This window comes from Thamnophis elegans, chromosome 5 (assembly GCF_009769535.1).
Source record: "Thamnophis elegans isolate rThaEle1 chromosome 5, rThaEle1.pri, whole genome shotgun sequence".
Classification (NCBI taxonomy): domain Eukaryota; kingdom Metazoa; phylum Chordata; class Lepidosauria; order Squamata; family Colubridae; genus Thamnophis; species Thamnophis elegans.
Window position 1 is genome coordinate 30,505,398 of NC_045545.1, and position 20,998 is coordinate 30,526,395.

Genomic DNA, 20,998 nt, shown 5'->3' on the forward strand with positions numbered 1-20,998 from the left:
CTATTTTATTACTCAAGATTATTTTAAATCTCATCTCAGGTTTTCTAATAACTGTCTGTGGAGACTCCAAATTCAATTTATTTTAATTTAATTAACAATTTTCAGCCTACGTTTAATCAGATTGGGAAATGATTGTCCAATCTCTTTCTAATCATCAAATTACCCAATAAACACTTTTGTCTGGCATTCCTCTTCTTTCTTACTTTAGAAAAATGTTAACCAGCAGCATGTTAGAATTTTGGCCCAGGCTTACCGTATGTCTTTGATGGTGGCTCGTTTGAGTGGATCAACCTGTAGCATATGCATCAGCAGGGTTGCTATTGAATGGTTGAGGTATTCAGGAATGTAGAAGACGCCTCCCCGGATTTTTTTAAACAGGGTTGGGACATGCTCATCATCAAAAGGAAGAGTCCCACAGAGGAGAGCATAAAGAATAACACCACAGCTCCAGATATCAACTTCTGGGCCAGCATACAATCTGAAGAAAAGAAAAAAATGTCATTAATCTATGTCTTAATGTAATATTAAATAGTTGGGAGAAGAGGAGGAAAGCAGTGCTAAATAATTGCCTTCATTCAAAATGAAGATCAGAAATTATACAACCCTCCTCCTCCTTCTCTTGATCATTTTGTCCTGATTCCTCTCCTTTTTTATCTCTCTTCAAACCTTCTCCAAGTATTCCTAATATATTCTTTGACACTCCAGGTTGTTGATACTTAGCAACGTGGCACAGAAGAATCTGTTTCATCATGTTTTATCAGCTAAATTGAAATAAAATGTTTCTACCTATTGGTCAACACATGGTATCTGTCACCCTCTTTTTTAGGCTGCTGTTTCTTTTTAAAAATAAAATCATGTAGCTCTCATTACCTAATTAAATTAATAACACAAATCATTTCACTTCATTCCCCAAGCATTTCAATATGCAATCATTTCTTTCATCTTCTACCTTCCAGAGATTACTTCTGGTGCTGCATAGTTGGGTGAGCCACAGCTGGTTCTCAGAAATTCACCATCTGACATCATATTGGATAGCCCTAAAAAAAGAAAACTGTTTAGGTATTCACCTATATAAATGAAGCAAAAAGGTAGAAGAACTCAAACTGAGAAATTACAGTTGGAATGCAATAGAATGGAATGGAATAGAATAACCAACTATAGAATAATAAGAAATGAATCCTAGAGATGTGCAACTTTTTTCTTTTTTTTTCCTTTTTATAAATTTTTATTTTAAACACATAAACACATCAACAAAAACAAACACATGATTTAAGACAACATAGGAACAAGAAGTTCCATCAGATATCATACAGCAGTTCCGTATCGGTTTCTTTGCAGTTAATGTTTTCCCTTCTATACCTTTCTTTCTTACATTCATTGTCTCCTTATTCGTTATCCATTTTTATGTAAAATTCTATATTTATTTATACTTAGCTATTTATAACCATATATTGTTTACCTATATTGTGCTATATATTCTTACTATCATTTATTCTCTTACATACAATTCTAGGTATACATTCACATGGATATTCTTTTTCTTTGCCATTCTTATACTATTACATTTAAAAGATTATAAGGTACAGTTTGGATTGTTTTGTTTACCAACCCTAGCGCCTGTTATGACACCACCTTATTTTCTCTTTCTTTTCTCTTTCCCTTCCTTCTCTACTTCCTTCCTTCCTCATCTCCTTCCCCTTCTTTCTTCCCTTACCTCTCCCCTGCTCTTACCCTCTCTTCTAGTTTGTATCTGACTTTTCCCTCTCGTGCGTTTCTTCTCTGCTCTCTCTCTTTCTTGCCTCTGTTCTTCTCTCCTGTTTCTTTCGTTATGTTCTGATGTTTCTTCTTCTTGACCTCTACTTTCTAATTCCTCTTTGCTTCCTTGTTCTATTTCCCTCTTGCAGTATTCTTCGCAACTTTTTTTCTTACAAACTAGTCACCAAGCACTCCCCGCCCCACAAAAAAATCTGCTTGGCTTGTTTTGCTGCAAGGATGTCAGCTTCTTCTAGACATTTCCTTCATATATATAGAATCTCATTTTTTCTACAGATTCCTGCATCCAAATTAATCCTACCAATAATTAAATCTTGCACACAGAGATCTAGAAGAGAAAGTTCTGGATACCAGACAAAAAGTATAAAACTTTGTGTTTTATACCTGACCTGGAATATTCTTATTTATCTAGCATAAAGATGAGCATTAGTTTAAGTGACATATTTTTATTTTTTGCTGTTTCAATTTGAAGGGGAAGTAAAACAAATGAGAAGGGGAAAATGGAAATTATTTATTTTAAAAGTATATACAGTATACTACATAGATTGTGTTTAAAATGAATTTGTTATTTTGCTCACTTAAGACTGGTGTTATGACAAAAGATCTATCACTAGAGCAGATATTTTTGTAAATATATTTTCTTCATTATGATAGGAAAGCAAAGAGAGCTAGGAGAAACACTTGCCACCACTGATAATTCACAATGTATTTTCCAATGAGTTTACTAACAAAAGCAATTTAGGTTATAGTGAACTTCACATGGCTGAATATTACTCCCCACAAAATAAATAGTAGAAAGATAGTTGTTCTAGAAATGGCTCAGAATCTGCCTGGAATCTAACTTCCTAATTTTGTTGTTGTTCTATTGAAAACCTTTCAGACATGGAGTTTCTTTACCTATAGTTTACTACCTTTGGAGAAGACTGAAAGCCATCTTTTATTTTGGGTCTCAGGCCTGCCACACTTTCTATTATTCTACTATGCATTTTCTATTGTGGAAAAATGGGAGGGGGTATTATGAGTTGTGTGATATGTAGTCATAACAAAAAAATTTCTAGAAAGCCAAGGTGAACTTTTGTCTCTGCACCTCTACACCTGACTGGAACTGGATGGGTGGAAGCTGCCAGCATGGCAGTGGAAGATTGGACCATGTGATGGACTTATGGGTGTGGGGCAAGATCTTGAACTTTCAATTGGGTGGGAAAACTGGGAAGCTTTCAGATTAGGGTTTTCCCAGATGTGCCAACATGGCTCTCTTAATAAATTGAAACTTTGAGGAATCCTTTGCCTCAGACTCTGATTTACTTTTGGATGCTATTTGGAACCCTGAGATTAAGCCAATGTTTTCAGTTAAAACAGCTCTTCACAGTAACACAGAAGCTTCTAATGTTGATGGAAAATAACACTGAGTTCCCTGAAAGACATTGACACAGTCCAGGGAATGGCTCGTAGCCAATTACATTTTTGGAATGCTATTAGGGTCACATACCAAAATCAGCTATCTTGGCATTCATGTGTGCATCCAGCAGCACATTCTCTGGTTTCAGATCTCTGTGAACTACCATATGCCTATGGCAGTAATCCATAGCTGACAGAATTTGCTGAAAGAGGCGCCTGGCTTCAGCTTCTTCTACCTGCAACAACAACAACAACAACAACAACAAAAGCTAATAAATGCTCTACGACACGGATGTCAAACTCGCCGCGTCACATTGTCATCAAGTGATGTTTTACGACATTTTCCCCATTTGCGGAGCTGGGGTGGGCGTACCCTGTACGTAACACATCTGCCCCATGGGCCGCCAGTTTGATATCCCTACTCTAGGATTTTCTGTATACCACACAACAATGCAGCAATCCTCTTTTGGATGAACCACAAGACAAATTTAGAATTACAGTACGGTTAATAGCACTACATTGAAAAACAAGGAGAGGTGATATTTTTACACAGTTTCTGAAAATTAAGGCTGTCCAACAATTAAGCATCTCCTCACCTGGTTCTCTCTGAGTTTTCCCTATATGGCCTAGATCACTTCATTTAGAGACCAGTCTAACTTTGGATTAAATTTAGATTTTTTTTTGTCACAAACTCTGGCCTTTTTTAACCGTATATATACTGTATTTTCTATGAATCCTAGAAACTGAAGAAACAGTGAGAAATTCTCCAACTGCTAGTGGGAATGAGTTATGATCAAGCAAGAAATTTGCTGATGGGGATACTCAGGAGAAATAAGGCAACACTTCTGCAAGGGCAGGATTTGATTACACAATTTGCAAACCACACAATAAAACAAAGAAGCAGATTTCTTCCCCAAGTAATGCAGTGTGTTTACAGTGAAAAAGATGAGATGGGATCAATGCCCTAGAAGTAGCAAGTGGTGTTGTCACATTGAAGATAGTCACCAGGGGCCTTTCCCTTTTATTTTTGTGTGAAACTATATTTTATACTGTTTTTATGTAATTTTATGTAGCTTGAAAATCTTTTATTTTATTATAATCTAAAACAACATAATGAATTTTTGATACTGGTCTGTGACTGTAATAAAACTGATTGATGAACTGACAATTTCAGTCATTCTCAAACCACATGCCCACTAGCTCAGGTGAGCTGGGCTGAAAGATATAATAAAACACATCTGGAGGCAAACTAGACCGAGGTTTTAAAACTGTGATGATCAAAGAATCAATGTATTACTGCATAATCCTCTCCAAGAACTTTCCAAAGATCTATAGACATTCATAAATGATCTTGAACATTTTTGTGCCTATTCCTTATCCGACCCCTAACATAAGTCACAGTTGGCAAAAATGCAGGGAAGTGTTTTTACATCAGTACTGGAGTCCCTGATTGGCATAAAGAGGCATTTACCTTGCTGATACTGTTGCTTCTATCTATGGGCTGCTTCATCCTTTCACACAGCAGGATGAGAACAAATAGTGATGCTAGCAAGGAGAAGGATCAGCAGCTACTATGATGTGCTTTCATGCCAGTCATTTCCCCAAGCACATATACAAGCAGCAGTAATAACAAGTGAAGGACTCCCTAAAACAGCTGTCCTGCTTTCAGCGGCAACCAACATATTCTGAAATATGTTATTCAAAAATAATTGTATACAAGGATAGTCTAGGAAAATGGCAGATTCTTATTTCTGAAAACAGACCTTGATTTTGACAACAAATTTCCTGATGCCTTATGCTTAATCCCATTCTTTTGAGTGCACAAAGAATATTGAAAACTTTTCCTCCAGAACCAACTCTAATTCTTTATAAGATCTAATCCCAAGGTATTGAGTTTTATTCTAACTATGACTTTATCATGGCTTGATTTAGGAAGCTTCTATTAAACCAAAATACAGTTTCCTGAGCTTAGACAGCATAAGAAATCCTTGCATTTCAGCTTTGATGCAATTGTTGATTTTAAAATACAGAAAAAAAATGTAAGTGTAAGCTCTAAGTCTGATACAATTAAAAAAAAACTAAAATGACATGAAATCTACCCCTTTAAAAATGGGAGAAACCACACGAGTGATTCATATCTATCCATTTCTCCCGCACACATCAGAACAAGTCTGGTGTTCCTACAGCTTGGTTCCTGGAACATTTTATGTTTATAAAAATAATTAATGTAAATTTTCAAAATGAACTCTGCATACATTTTATATGTGGAAATAATAATAAAAAAATTACATACTCCAGTGTTCTGAAGTAGAACTAGTACATGAAGAGTAGGATGAAGAGATAGAGTACTGTGATGGTAGAAAAGGTGTGTGAGTTCACATTTTTAAAAAATATTATGCATAAAACCTAGAAGCAATTCCCGGTGTGTGTGTGTGGGGGGTGTCAGTAAAGGTCATTTTAAGTCAAATCCTTCTAAATGATGTATCTGCGGAGAGAAGTTAATTTTCACACAAGAGACATTTTTTAAGTATACTATTGAAACTTCAAGCTACAAGATGTCATCAATTACAACAAGACAACCTAATTTGGCTTTGTCTGTTTATAGAGAATGATGTAGTTGAGTTCAAAACTAAAGTGGAATTACTTCATTAATTAATGAGCCTTATCAGCTGATTATAATGATAGAATAATCAAAATAACTGCATACTTTACATTTTATAATTAACTATTATGTAACACATTCATCACTGACTAAAGTTATAAACAGTAGACTAAACTACAAAAATGCAAAATAATGGTAGAAAATGTTACTCCTATATTAGATTTATATAATATGCATGAGGAAGCATTTTGCTCTCCTAATATTTTCCAAAGATTAAAGAAAAATGGTTTACAGATGGCACCTGGAACCAACAAGGTTAGCTAAAATCTCAACAAATACCTCCCCAAAATGCTGGAAATGTGAATCAATACATGGAACATACTACCACCTATGGTGGACCTGTGAGGAGGCTAAAAATTCTTGGAAAAGGATCAAAAAAGTTCAAAAAGTAGCTAGAGGTAATAACAGGTGTTAAAATAGAATGAAAACCTGAAGGTTTTTTTTATTAGGAATAATGACTGTGAAATATAAAAAAGAAATTCAGTATTTAATATTACATATAATTACGACGGCGAGGATTGCCTTTACCCAGAAATGGAAAAACAAATTAATTCCAAGTGAAGATGAAATAATAAGAAAGGTTATGGACTGTGCTGAAATAGACAAATTAACAAAAGAAATCCAGGGAAAGAAGAAACAGAATACTACCAGATATGGGATAAATGGTATAGGTGGATGGAGGAAAGAAATAAGGATCAATGAAGAAAGACAACAAAGCCCAAAAATGGTAGTTAAGGAGAATTAACACCTATATATGTATCCAAATGGTTTAAATTTACTAGAGGTAATCAGCCAATATAGCAGACAGATGAGTAAGATAAGAGGGTTAAGAATGGTGAAACGCAAATGAAATATAATAGAAGGGGAAACAATGTAAGGTGAGCGATATCACTTGGCAATTGCTCTTAGAAAGAACAGGAAGCTCCTGTTCGTATTGTATTGTGTAAATGTGGTGTATGTCTAAGTTTTGTGTGTGTGCATTTTACATGTTTGTAAATAAATTTTTTTTAAAAATTAAAAAAGAAAAAGAGAGAAAGAAAGAGTAAAAATTAAATCTGCTTTTACTTTACAAATTACTTAGATTCTCTTATAATGTTCATCAATAACTATTTTGAAAAGAAAAATAATCCAAAGAATAAAGTACTTTGAATTGTATTATTTGTCTATAAAACATGTTTTTGCTGAAGCATTTGTGCTGTTCTTAGCCTAAATTCTTATTCATATTATTGACTAGTAAGCATATCACTAACTAAACATACCTATAAATCTTTCCACAACACCAAATAAATTCTTATTCATATCATTGGCTAGTAAGCATATCACTAACTAAACATACCTATAAATCTTTCCACAACACCAAATAAATTTTAAGATTGTGTGTGAAATGACAGCTGTATCTATGTTTGCATGTTTCTACAAAATCAGATGAATTACTACCTCCAAATCACTGTTACTGTGTATATTTGGTATGATGTAAACCTTGGCCACTTTAAAAGGTCTGGCTGGCTGGGGAATTCTGGGAGTTGAAGTCCAGGCCTCTAAAAATGACCAAGGCTGAGAAACTCTGATCTAAAGTTAACCATTGGGCTGTAGAAGATTTAAAACAAAATAAGGTGATGGAGATTGCTTCTGCTTAGCGCTTATATTAATTTCCAATTATTTAAGATATATTCGCTTTGAGCCATGATGATGATTAGACTTGCTGAATTGTAAGACTGCATAGCAACTCTCCCAATTTAAAGTTTATTTGATGTGTTGGATTTTAACATCATTATCCAAGTGAAAATGGTCCAATTGTTAAATGCAATGCATCTGGTGGGCACCAGATGGGGAAGAGTATTGTAGCCAATAGCTATAATAAAGGAAGAAATATACATCAGTGATTTGATTCAATAACAAGCCATTTTACATATGTCTAATAGGCATGGCCTATTCTTGATCTTACTGACTTAAAAGAATCTAATTTAGCAAAGCAACTCTATTTTCCACTATTGTCTCTTTGTCCTTTTACCACATGCATTTTATTCCAACTGGATAAGACACTTACATGTCCATGTTTACAGATATAATCAAACAATTCTCCACCAGACACATATTCCATCACCATGAAAAAATCAGTAGGGGTGCTGATCACCTGATACCTATTGAAAACATACAAGAAAATAATAGCATCTTAAATGTTTTTGCTAGATGAAGTTCGTAAGAACCCTTGTCGAATCATAAAGCAGTCCTTAACAAAATCACTGGAATTTACTTTCTATATCATTGCTTTTCAATTCTAAAAGATAAATTGTTCCCTTTTTTTTTTGCAGAGCAAATATAAATTCCTTTGGGACTCTGCTCAATTAAAATGTTTGATAGATCTTCATTCCTCCTACTCCACCCCCTACATTAAACTTCTTCACTCCTCTAAGATCTTTGTTCAATAAATCTTCTCAGAACTAATATTCTGAACATTGCTACCAAGAGAAAATTAAGACACTTCAGACTCAAAAGTCAAAATATGTTAGTATACGTCTAATGGTTACATAATAGGAACGGTTCCTTCACCTCACAATGCAGGACTGGTGGAGTTTTCATTAGCTTTCTCATTTAGTCCCAAAACATGGTGCAATAATAATTATTCCTATTTACAATCTGTCTGGATCCATAATACAGATAGTTCTCAACTTACGACCACAGTTGAACCCAATTTTTTTGTTACTAAGCAAAATATTAAGTGAATTTTGCCCCATTTTATTATCTTTCTTGTCACCGTTGTTAAGTGAATTACTGCATTTGTTAAATTAATAACACGATTGTTCAGAGACTCTGGCTTCTCCATTGACGCTGCTTGTCAGAAGATTACGACAGGTGATCTTTATGACCCTGGGACATTGTAACTGTCATAAATATGAGTCAGTTGTCAAGCATCTGAATTTTGATGACTGTGGAGATACTGCAACAGTTGTAAGTGCGAAAAACAATCATAACTCACTTTATTTAGTTCCGTTGTAACTTTGAATGGACACTAAATGAATTGTTATAAATTAAGGACTACCTATATAAAGCTATTATATATATTCACTATTATTAAGAGCATACAATATGTCTATACCAGTGGTGGGATTCAATTTTTTTTACTACCGGTTCTCTGGGCGTGGCTTGGTGGGCGTGGCAAGGGAAGGCTACTGCAAAATCCCCATTTCCTCCCGATCAGCTGGGACTTCGGAGGCAAAGAATAGATGGGGGTGGGGCCAGTCAGAGGTGGTACTTACCGGTTCTCCAAACTACTCAAAATTTCCGCTACCAGTTCTCCAGAACTGATCAGAACCTGCTGAATTCCACCTGTCTATACATGTATTTACAATAATGCAGCAATTTTAATGGAGGTCCAAAATGGACAACCCAGAAAGATCTCAACCATGCTATAAGAGGAAAAAAGACTTGCTTTTTTTCTTTAGGCATTGCTCACAGAATTGCACAGCTACTGTGCTTGAATAAACCGAGTACTTTCTTTTTATGCATTATTCAATGAAATTGGAAGACATTTCAATTTTGCTTTTGAAATTTTAATACATAAATATACTATTGAAATAGTCTATCTCAGTGTTTCTCAACCTTGGCAACTTGAAGATGTCCGGACTTCAACTCCCAGAATTCCCCAGCCAGCATTCGCTGGCTGGGGAATTCTGGGAGTTGAAGTCCGGACATCTTCAAGTTGCCAAGGTTGAGAAACACTGGTCTATCTAGACTTAAAGATCTATTTCTCACTTCATGAATCTAACATGAACACCTACAATATGTGCTTCTTTGCTTTTATCAAGCAACTGTCCAATCTTGTACCAGTTATCCCAGAAAAGTATAAGATACTGTACTGTTTGTTACAGAGCAAGAAATATAATCTAGTTTGAAACATTTTGAAGAACATTTTATAATGATCCAGAGTCATCAACCGTGATATGGGTAGCATGTAAATTTAATTAATAACAGCAATTAATATGGCAGTAATAACCTAACTGAATCTCAATATGTATTTTGCTGATTGAGTTTCAAAAGGAAGAATGTCCATACAAGAATTCTATGGACATGGGAGTAAATTCGATATAAGAGCAATAAAACTTACTTTGTGATTCCAACACTTAATTTATATTATTCTTAAACATATTAGAAATACAGCAAAATATTTGCAATACAGAAATACATAGTTCACACTTTTTTTGTATTTTGCTACAAAGAGAAAAAGAGTAAGTACACTTACAGTTTGATAATATGGGGATGCCTGAAAAGTTTTAAATTTTGGATTTCTCGTTTGATCTTTCCAACAACATCCAAACTACGAATTTTTTGCCTGTTTAAAATTTTCACTGCTACTTTATGTCCAGTAAGCTGGTGTTCTCCAACTAAATAAAAGAAAGAAAAAGTTGAATGTTAATTTCTGCTTACATAAAAGAGGTTACTGATTTGTGAGATGCGTCATTTATGCACTAAAACTACAATAAAATAAACCTCCCTTTTTATGACACTTTAATCCCTGAATTCAGAGTAAAGCCAGGGCGACTGGGTGGGGCTGAACTGGCTGCATGCCCTTCCTGATTCCACAAAAATACAGAATCCACAGAATATTTTTTTTTCTGTATGCCCTGGGAGAGAAAAAACTGCTGCTACCTAGGATTGAACTCTCGACCTTCTAAACAGGAGGCCACTAGGCCATCACGTTGCTCAGTGTTGTATTAACACTACAATCTCTACTCAGAAAAAAGTTTCCCTGGGTTTTTCAAGACTTTTTAGACTGCAAGACTGCAATCTCTGCAAGGCTATGAAATCCTACCAAAATAATAGGAGTTAATGAAACTTATTGTATTGTTGAGTTGGTATATATGGAATTGCATTATTACAGAAATATGAAAATAAAGTTTATTCCAAAACTGTGTATTTATCTTTCTGGAAGTTACATTATTCCAAAACCAATAGTTAAGATATTGGATTGTGGATAAATTTGTCTAATTACTTTTACAACATTGATAAAAGTAGTAACAAAAATATAAATTAAGTCTGAGTTGAAATGCTTTTTCTTACATCAAGGGCAGCATAAGTTTTAAAGAGTATTGTATCATGATTTTTTTTTATATGTGCCACCAAAAGGAGCCATTTTTTTCCAGTTCACTTACTAGCAATGACAACTGTGCACTGAAGGAAAGTACCGGTAGGTACCAGTTTGCCTCTCTGTATAAATGAGATAAAGGACATGTCGCTGGTGACATGTCATTGTTAAGAGCTAAGGCTGAATGCCCCAAAAGATTTGCCACATGATGACTTCTAAAGCTACTTTAATACTTACTGCTTTGACTCTAATAAAACAAAAGTAGGGAAGGACAGTATCCTGCAGCAATCTGGTTATCGCCACTCTCAAAATCACTAATGAGAAGAGAAAGCTTTCATCATTTCTTCTTTTGTGAATGCTATTTTCAACTAATTATTTGCATTAATTAGGGCAACCTTGCTTTGCCGACCTTCTTCAATAATATTTTATATTATACCCCCATCCCGGATCAAAATTGGTTGTGCTAGCTCAACCTGACAGGAGCTCCAGTTCAAAATCATCAAGATTTCTGTACATTTCTGTCCACCTGTCTTTCAACAGGCCACTTGCTACATAAAATTATTTATAGCATTTCATTATTTAATTGAGTTCTATTAAAAGCTTTCTCTCACCCATTTGCTATTGGTTGCAAAACTTTCTATTTTATAAGTTTTGAAACAAAAGGATGGCATGTTTCGTTGCATTTAACATACACAATTAAGAAAGAAAAATCAAAATTCTTACAGTATGTTTATTTAGAAGTAATTCTAAATAATTGCAAGGAACTCACTTCCAAGTAAAAGTATATAGATGAGACTGCAATCATATGTGATTGTTCTGTAGATGTTTATTTGACCTTTAGCAAAAAATAAACTTTTCTAAATAAAAATTTTAAATATTTAGTTTTTAGAGCAATATTTTTTGGAGGGGAAATAGAAGATACAGAAAATGAATCAAGCTGAACTAAATCCAAACTACTTCACAATAATAAGTATCAATACAGATAATCCTCGATTAACAACAGTTAATTTGGGGACTTTTCAAAGTTACAACAGCACTGAAAAAAGTGACTTATGACTGTTTGTCACACTGACGACTATTGTTTTCCCATGGTCATGTGATAAAAATTCAGATGCTTGGTAACTGGTTCATATTTATGACAGTTGCAATATCCCATGTTCATATGATCACATTTTATGACCTTCTGACAAGCAAATTCAATGGGAAGACAGATTCACTTGACAACTTTGTTAGTACTGTATTTTTCGGACTATAAGACGCACTGAAATATACGACGCACCATGATTTTGAAGAGGTAAGTTTTTTTTTAAAGTTTTTGTACTCTACAGGCCTCCCAAACCCTGTGCATGCCTTGTTTTTTTGTGAAATGAAGCCTGCAAAGTGCTCCTGGGGGGCTGAGGGGGCAAAAACAAGAAACAAACGGCCTGTTTTTTGCAAAAAAGGGGGGCATGCAGAGGCTTTGGGAGGCTTGTAGTGTGTTCCTGAGGGCTGTGGGGGACATAAACGAGCAAACACGGCCCATTTTTTGCTCATTTTTGTCTTCCCCAGCCCCCAGGAGTACTTTGCAGGCTTCCCAAACCCTCTACACGTTCATTTTTGTGAAGGGGCAGTGTTTCGGTAGGCCAAAAATGTGTATAAGATGCACTCAGATTTCCCCCCTCTTTTTTGGGGGGGGGGAGTGTGTCTTATACTCTGAAAAATACGGTAATTTAACAACTGTGGTGATTCACGTAACAACTGTGTGATAGGAAAGGTTGCAAATAGGTGCATAACTCACTTACTGTATATACTCGAGTATAAGCCTAGTTTTTCAGCCCACTTTTTGGGCTGAAAAAAGCCGCCTCGGCTTATACTCGAGTCAGTGAAAAATTTGCCCGAAATGGAGGAGAAAAAGGGGCGGGGCCATGCCGCTGGGTGACACTCGTGAATGGCCCAGTGCCCCTGTGAGTTTCCCCTCCCTCTGTGTCAGTTTGCCGCGCAGTGCGCACCGCACCATCCCCCCTCCTCACGTTCTAATGTAATGCAGGGCTGTCTTACAATTCCCCTTCCTCCCCCTCCTGCCGCTCTGCAACGATGTCCCACCTCCTCCTTGTTATGGCAAGCAGCCACATAGCGATGTCCCACCTCCTCTGGTACAGTGATCCAATGATAGGAATCACTGTGCCGTGTGTCATAGGAGGTGGGACATCGCTCCCGCGGCTGCACGGGACATCATCATCACAGCGGGACATCAGCATCATGAGGTGAGTGAAGTATTTCATTGAATACACCGCTAGTTTACTGTTTTTCTTTGAAATAAATATTCAAAAACATTATTGGTATCTATTTTTATTTTTGAAATTTACCGGTAGCTGCTGCATTTCCCACCCTAGGCTTATACTCGAGTCAATAACTTTTCCAGTTTTTTTGTGGTAAAATTAGGTGCCTCGGCTTATATTCGGGTCGGCCTATACTCGAGTATATACGGTAACAACAGACAATTGTGAGCTCAATTATGGTCATAAGTCAAGGACTTCCTATGTTCATTTCAAAGTCTATCCTGAAGGATCAGACAGTCATATCTTATTAGTCTTTAAGGCCAAAGAAACCAAGGTTCAAGTTCACCTCATCATCGAAACTCCCTGGGTGATTTAGAATAGTCACTCTCAGCCCAGTATTTCTCACCTAAATTTGCTATTCACTCTGCCTTGAGCTCCTGGAACAATAGAATATAAATATAAAAAATAATTACAAATTATATTATGACTGAAATTCTAGATAATGTAGCTGAGAGTCTTATCCATTTCAGGCGATATAATATATTACTGCATCACTATAGTCTTGTTAAGCAATTGATTTAAAATTTATCATGGAATATTTCCTTTTTTCTTCAGGAAAATTACTGCTTGCTCATTTTCCTCTTAGAAATTATTTATCTATTCCTTATATTTTCAGACTAATAATAATATTTCCCTATTCCCACTAGAACTGTCCATCTAATGTGCAGTTTATTAGCTTCCAATCCAGTATTTTTGAAACAACTGTTTTAGGGGGGAAATTAAGGCAAAATTTAGCAATTAATAATAATTGTTTTTAAAAGATCTAAGCCAAGAGGGAGATTTTTGTAGAATCACCCATGGTTGTATTCCATAAAGTAACAACAAAAAAGGCACACACTTGGAGAAACATACACATTCAATTATATGTATAGATTTCCAAGCATGCATTTCCTTCTAGTATCAGATTTATATATAAAAAAACAACTAACATAATATTTATCCTGGAATTCAAAGAATCCTTATGATATTCTAAAAGGAAGAAGTAAATAAATAGGCTGCAAAGTTTAGCACCCCAGCTTTAAAAAATCATTACATTTTAAAACCAAGTGAACTATGAACTAGAAAATCTGCAATTAAGAGGTTGCCTGACTAAAGGAGAGGGTGGAGTGGTAATTTGGTGGCTGTATAAATTGAGCAAGTCACTATTATTAGCAGAGATAAGGGCAGCCTCAAATTCTTTCCTCAATAAGAGTGTTCTAAAAATAAACTGGCTTGCCATGCTTCAAAATGAAAATAGTTTCGCTTGCTCATTTTATGTTCCTATACAAATTCAGAATGAAAAGCAAATTTTGAGATAAATGATGCTTTATTACATGCAAGATATATAGACCAGTATCTCTATTTTACCTCTACTGGAACTATGATGTATAAGGATTTTTCCAAGAAATGTAAAGCAACTTCACAAATGGTCCAAATGATTACAGAGAGGAAACCAGCAATTTACAACATCACCCAGACACTGCTGTGGTGATAAATTGCTAATGCAGACAGGTTACATACCATCATGGCAATGCCTGAGTGATGCTGTAAGTTACTATTACAGAAACAAACACAAAGGCTCAGTAAGAACTATCATTTATTTTCCATTTATAAGAATTCAGGATTTAAAAAAAAAACCACCACTATTTGATTACCTAGCTTGTGCTTGAAGTGCCAGAAAAGACCTGTATTAACCAGGCACAAAAAGTTTGCAGTGTCTTGAGAATTAATACAAATATGGCAGCATGTAATTTTGAATAAATGATAAATTATGAAATTTTGGACATCTTGAAGGCTCTCCAACTATCTTCACTGATTTTGTTTACTCTTAATTTTATATCACTTTTAGACTTCATTTTAAAAAGTGTGTTCTCCTTACTGGCTGGTATTCTAGAAATAGTAATAATATTGGGAAGGTATCAATAGATATGCTGGAGATATTTATGTACAGAAAAGGACATTTAGAAAAGGAAATACATAGCTTTTCTTATCCTGGAAATATATCCATTCACATTTCATTATGAAATGTAATAAAAAATGATAAAAAGTAAAGAGTAATATCTTTCTTTGTATATAGTCATACCTTTATAATTTTTCTTAAACTAAGCTCTCTGAATCCTAGCAAACACTTGGTTTTAACACCCAAGTTGTAAATCAGTACAACCGCAATCTTCATATTGCCTTATGTACATGTATTTACCAATAATATGCATATGGGTTGCAAAATCCATAAGGCTATTAATTGACAGCAAAGAGTTAATAATTTGCAGCTATTTAGTAAATGATTAGCTTTCTGCATCCCTGATATGGTAATTTTAATTAAGAATTACTTGTTTGGTACATATTAGCAATTGATGATGATCATCCCAAAATTTTTATGATTGAGACATTTGTTCAGTGAGTTTTGCTCTATTTTACGATTTTTCTTGCCACTCTTGTAAGTGAATCGCTGGAGCTGATAGGTTAGTAACCTGGCTGTTAAGAGAATCTGGTTTCCTTGTTGACTTTGTTTGTCAGAAGGTTGCAAAAGGTGATCACACAACCCTGGGACACTGCAACCGTTATAAACATGAACCAGTTGTCAAGCATGCAAATGTAAATCACATGACCATAGAGATACGGTCATAAGTCACATTTTTCAGTGCCACTGTAACTTTGACTGGTCACTAAACAAATTGTTGGAAGTTGAGGACTTCCTGTATTCTGTAAAATACTTCTACTAATTTTTTAATATTTTGTTTCTATTTCTGAGAAGAGAGACTAAGAGTGGAGAGGGAAGATTAGGGAATTCCTTTCTAGTAATCAAAACACTAATCTTTAGCTAAATATGTTGGGAAATGATACAACAAAGATGCTAGTTATATACATATCTGAAATAAGCTGTCTACAAATAGCAGAAATAACACTGAGTTATTTCTCAGTTAAAATAACCAAGCATTTCTAGGTGTGTTAGCTTGAGATCCATCAAGGCCTCAGGCTAGACACTGGGAGACCATGAGTTCTAGTCTTATCTTAAGCATAAAAGCCAGCTGGGTGACCTTGGCATAATTTCTTACTCTTAGCCCTTGGTAGGAGACAATGGAAAACCAGTTTTGAAAACCTTGTCAAGAAAATTGTGGAAATCTATCCAGGTTACTCAGAATTGGGCATGATTGAAAAGCAACTATAATCATCACCACTCATCCCCTTTTCCCAAATGTTTAACTGAGAGTCTGTTAATGATAATAATGCAGCAGATGAATATAGTTGTTTGCTATAATGTCAGAAGTAATAATAATACGTAATTTATTAAACTTGTATGTCACCCGACTCTCAATGAGTCTGAGCAACTTGCAACAATCAAACTTCCACATTCATTTGTGCAGCCCCATCAGATGATCTGATATTATCTCATGTATCTGTCATCTCCAGGAGCATTTGTGGAAAAATATTCCACAGACATAACCAAGAATGAGGAGTCCCAGTTGTAAAAGCCGATGACAAGACTGGGCTCGGCCCAATTCTAGGGTGATTATTTGTGTTTTATTCAGTGACCTTGATTGAAATAATTTAAAAAATACATTAGCTAACTTCAGCCAACAAAATAAACAAGCTTGTATGTACATATTCCTACTGAGTAGTCCATTTATAAAAGATATGTGTCTACAAAATCTTTTCTAATACATTAATCATAAATAATAAACAGCCTGCTTTGTAATCCATCATTTGCTTACAGTAAGCAACAGATACAGAGATATTATTGTTTCACTCCTTTGGGACTTTTTAAGTCTACTTGAATATCTTTGTAGGATGAAGTCACAAGAGAGGGTATTATTTGTTGTGTAGTGTAACAGTGTAGGTTCCTAATATGGATGTTTCTAACTCTACAAATGTAAAAAATGGTTCAACATTTCCAAAAGGGTTGCCATATTCCTCTGTACATGTATGTATGCTATATATAGCTGAATAGTAAAAAAGTATGAACAGTGAAAAGACAGTATCTTCTTAATTAAACTCAATTACTATATTACAACTTTGAAAATTAAATTCTACTTAGTGTTCTGTTCTCTAAAATGCACACAAAGGCATTTCAATTTTGAAATGAGTTCAAACATTATTAACCCCAAATAAGTTTGTGTTAAAACATAATTCTAGAATTAGAAAATCAAATTAGAACAACTAAATCAATCATTTGTAATGCATTGATCAATAAAGCAGCACTCCAAAGTATATTATCTTAAGAGTATGGCTTTCTGAGCTCCCAAATCTCAGGAATGCTATAGAAATAAAATATATATTACCTAAAAGTTTGAGGAGAATAGTTGATTAAAAAAAGATAAAACAAATGTGGCTGCAATCCCGTGTCAATTAACTGTGAATAGCTAATGGATCAAAACAAAATTCATTCTAGAACACAACATGGTCAATTCTGATTCTGAATAAATAAACATTGAATTCCCAATAGCAGTGTTAGGAAAGGCATTTCTTGAGGTAAAAGTTTTTCCATGGATTTATGGAAAATCAAACTGATCTGTGGGAGGCATTTTCTTCCCCAAAATCGGAATCACAACATTGACCCAACATTGTGTTACTGTCTTATTTCTCAGTGAGAAATGCCTACTTAAATAGTTGTGGTACTGTTGGAGCAAAAAAAGTTGCATTATTCTTCAAGTGAATGGTCCAGGTCTTACTGCAATATTAGCATGCCCATTTGCTTTCATTAAATTTCTCTCCCCCTCCCCAATGTCACACTTATTGTATAATCAACCTATAGCATTGTAGGTTGGGTCTTCCCTCAAAAACAAAAAACAAAAAACAACAACCATTGAACTTGACTTCTCCAAAGTCGAATTCTGTGGATGAACAGATTTCAAGCCCCATCGTCCCCAGGCAGCAATTGCTATACACTGGGGATGATGGAAGTCGTGCTGGGAGATCCACTCCAACCCGGTCATTGGAAGGTTGTGCGTGTGTGTGGGAGAGAAAAGATTCGAGCAGTTTAGTACACTCGGAGGAACAGACAGGTTGCTACGCCGCCTCGCAACTCCCAGCAGTGCCAAGCCCCGCAGGCCGCCTTTCCACCCCCGTTCCCTTCCAACGCAGCCGCCACCGAAGAGACGGAACCCCTGCAGTGGCGACCCTGGAGGATGGAGAAAGGGTGGTGGGGGCGAAGAGCCCCGGGGACGATGCCCGGCTGCTCGCTAGCTCCAATCCCAGGCAAGCGCTCCGGCTTGCTACTCTCGCCGCCGCCGGCCTGCAAACCGGTGCCCCGTCCTGCCTGCCCGGCCCCGTGCCCCGTACTCAGCTCTTGACTTTGCCGAAGGTGCCGACCCCCAGCGTGTCCCCCAGCACGTAGTGGCCGATCTTCACCCGCCCGTCGTGCTTCGGCGGCTGCTTCGGCTCAGCCATCTTCGCTTGGCTCGGCTCCGCTCTTGCCGTCGCCGGTCCGGCCGAACCACAATGCAGCAGGGCCGGGAGGGGAGGCGAGACGGAGACAGGCGGCGGGATCGGAGGCAGCGACGAAACGGGGAGGGGGGAGAGGTTGGACAGGTGAGTAAGGAGATGGGAGTTGGCTCCGGAATATGGGTCCAAATAAGTAAACCACTCTTAAGGAATGTCACTAACTTGGCGTGCGTTCACCATAAACCCAACAGATTAATGATCGGGCTGCTACGGTGCTGTGGGGAAAATACGGTAGAGGAGAATGTGGTACACGGGGCATGGCATAGTAGTGGATAGCAGTTAGTAACTATTATTTCTCCGAGTTAAAGGCTGAGAAGAAATGGTAGTAGTGGTAGGACTACAATACCAAACATGAATGCAAAACTTTAGACGATCGCTGGGTGGCAATGAAGAGATTAAAGAAACCTTTAAATCCTTTGCTGCCAGCTATCGGTTGTCGGAATGATTGCAGTTCACCTTGGTTAGTCCTTTTGGTAAGGAATAAATGTGGAAGGGTTAATTGTGGGGGGAGATCCTTTTTTTACATTCATGTATGAGACCGTTTTTTGGGGTAACTTATGAGGCAGGATATTTTTTTAAGAAGGTATTTTTAAAGACATACATGATAACAGATTACAGTGAAAGATCTCTGCAAGGTAGCATGCAAAAACTCAGAATAATGCCAAGAAGTATTTGAAGTTGGAAGTCAAACATCAGAATAAGATGATCACAGACTGAGTTGATGACCTTCCAGAGCTGAACGACATATTAAGTGTTCATAGAATCACAGCGTTGGAAGTGGTAATTTAGCTTATCAAGTCTAATCCCTGGCTGGGCAAGGAATTCAAATTAAAGCATTCCTGACAGATGGCTTTATAGACTTTGTTTGAACATGGTGGGGGTCAGGGGAACTCTCTATCTCTCTGGGTAATTGGAATCTGCTGTAATTTCAGCAAAGTACCTTAGGACACTTTGATTCACCTGTGGGTTTGATGAGATGACAGTTAAATGAATACATACCTCTCTCAAAAAGTCATATTGAAAAAGTGCTCATCAATGGCTCCCCACAAGACTGGAGAGAAGTATCAAGTGGGCTGCCCAAACATTCAAGAATAGAAGCTAGTGCCTCTATTATTCAATACTTGTATTAATAAATTGGATAAAAAGATGGCCAAATTACTTTTCCAATTTGCACAGGGTAGAGCAGTTAATATCTTGGAAGAGTGAAACATTACTGCGTGGAAGATTTGATGGGATAGGCTACATATTTCTTAAATGATTTCTTTAATGTCATGGATATTGTTCCCACTGATGATCCTGAAAAAAATAGCTGTTAAATATATGATAAAGAAATAATGTTAATAGTAGCTTTTGTTCATATTTCCATTGAAATGAGCTGCCTATGCAATTTTACCATATACCACATGTAACTTGCTTGTAAGAGGACAAAACATAAAGTGCTTTAATGTATATATTTAAAATATTTGTAAGAAATTGAAGCTTTTCAGTTTTTCTTATACCCAGGCAGATACAGTCTAGGCATTTTTACTCCTTCGCTTGGGTGACAGTCCTAAGATCATGTTCCTAGGTTAATGATAGATACCTTGTACTCTGTATTAATTATAAGACTTCATGAGCATAGCCAAACCACTAAAAATCAAGTGACAAATAACTGGCAAATCAAATACATATAGTCCTTAATTTATATTCATTCATTCCGAGACCGTTCAAAGTTATGGCAAACATGAAAAGTGGGATTATGACTGGTCCTTGAAATTTCAGCTATTGCAATTCCTCCATGGTCACATAGTCAAAATCTGGACACTGGGATGACCATTCATGATTATGATGTCACAACAAGCTGCAGTCACCATTGGGGACTATCCTGCCAACTTCCCACAAACAAAGTCATTGGAGAAGTTGCCAGGGAATGTCACAAGTTGTTCCAGTAAGTCAGTCTCCCCTGACTGCCCAACAGCCTTTTGTAGGCATGCCGAAGATAACTTTTTCCAGTCATATTTTGTGGGGTTACATCATTCCCAGATTTCATAACAACAGGCCAGATATCACAGTTGTCAAAAAACCAAAATATACAATTTATTGATATTGCTGTACCAGGAGATGCCAGAGTCGAAGAAAACGAACTGGGAAAAAAATATATCGTGACCTGGTCATCAAAACCACACGATTATGGATGAAACATGTAACAGTGATACCCATTGTCATCGGGGCACTTGGTACCATGTCCAAGAATTTTACAAAACACATCAAGAAATTGCAGCTTCCTGCAATAACACCAGAGGAACTGCAAAAAACTGTGCTACTCGGAACATTGTACATCTTAAGAAGGTACTTGGTTGATAC

General features: G+C 36.3%; 1 protein-coding gene across 1 annotated transcript in view; it reads right to left on the reverse strand.

The window, feature by feature from the left end:
- The window catches only part of PRKAA2 (protein kinase AMP-activated catalytic subunit alpha 2), a 44,068-nt gene extending 25,433 nt beyond the window's left edge, over window positions 1-18,635 (reverse strand). The window contains exons 1-6 of the mRNA XM_032217316.1: window positions 18,499-18,635; window positions 10,074-10,215; window positions 7,881-7,974; window positions 3,263-3,407; window positions 950-1,037; window positions 254-478 (exon numbers count right to left, since the gene is read on the reverse strand). Coding sequence (XP_032073207.1) covers window positions 254-478; window positions 950-1,037; window positions 3,263-3,407; window positions 7,881-7,974; window positions 10,074-10,215; window positions 18,499-18,601 — 797 coding nt within the window. The 5' untranslated portion in view covers window positions 18,602-18,635. The remainder of the gene's footprint in view (window positions 1-253; window positions 479-949; window positions 1,038-3,262; window positions 3,408-7,880; window positions 7,975-10,073; window positions 10,216-18,498) is intronic.
- Between the last annotated feature and the right edge of the window lie 2,363 nt (window positions 18,636-20,998).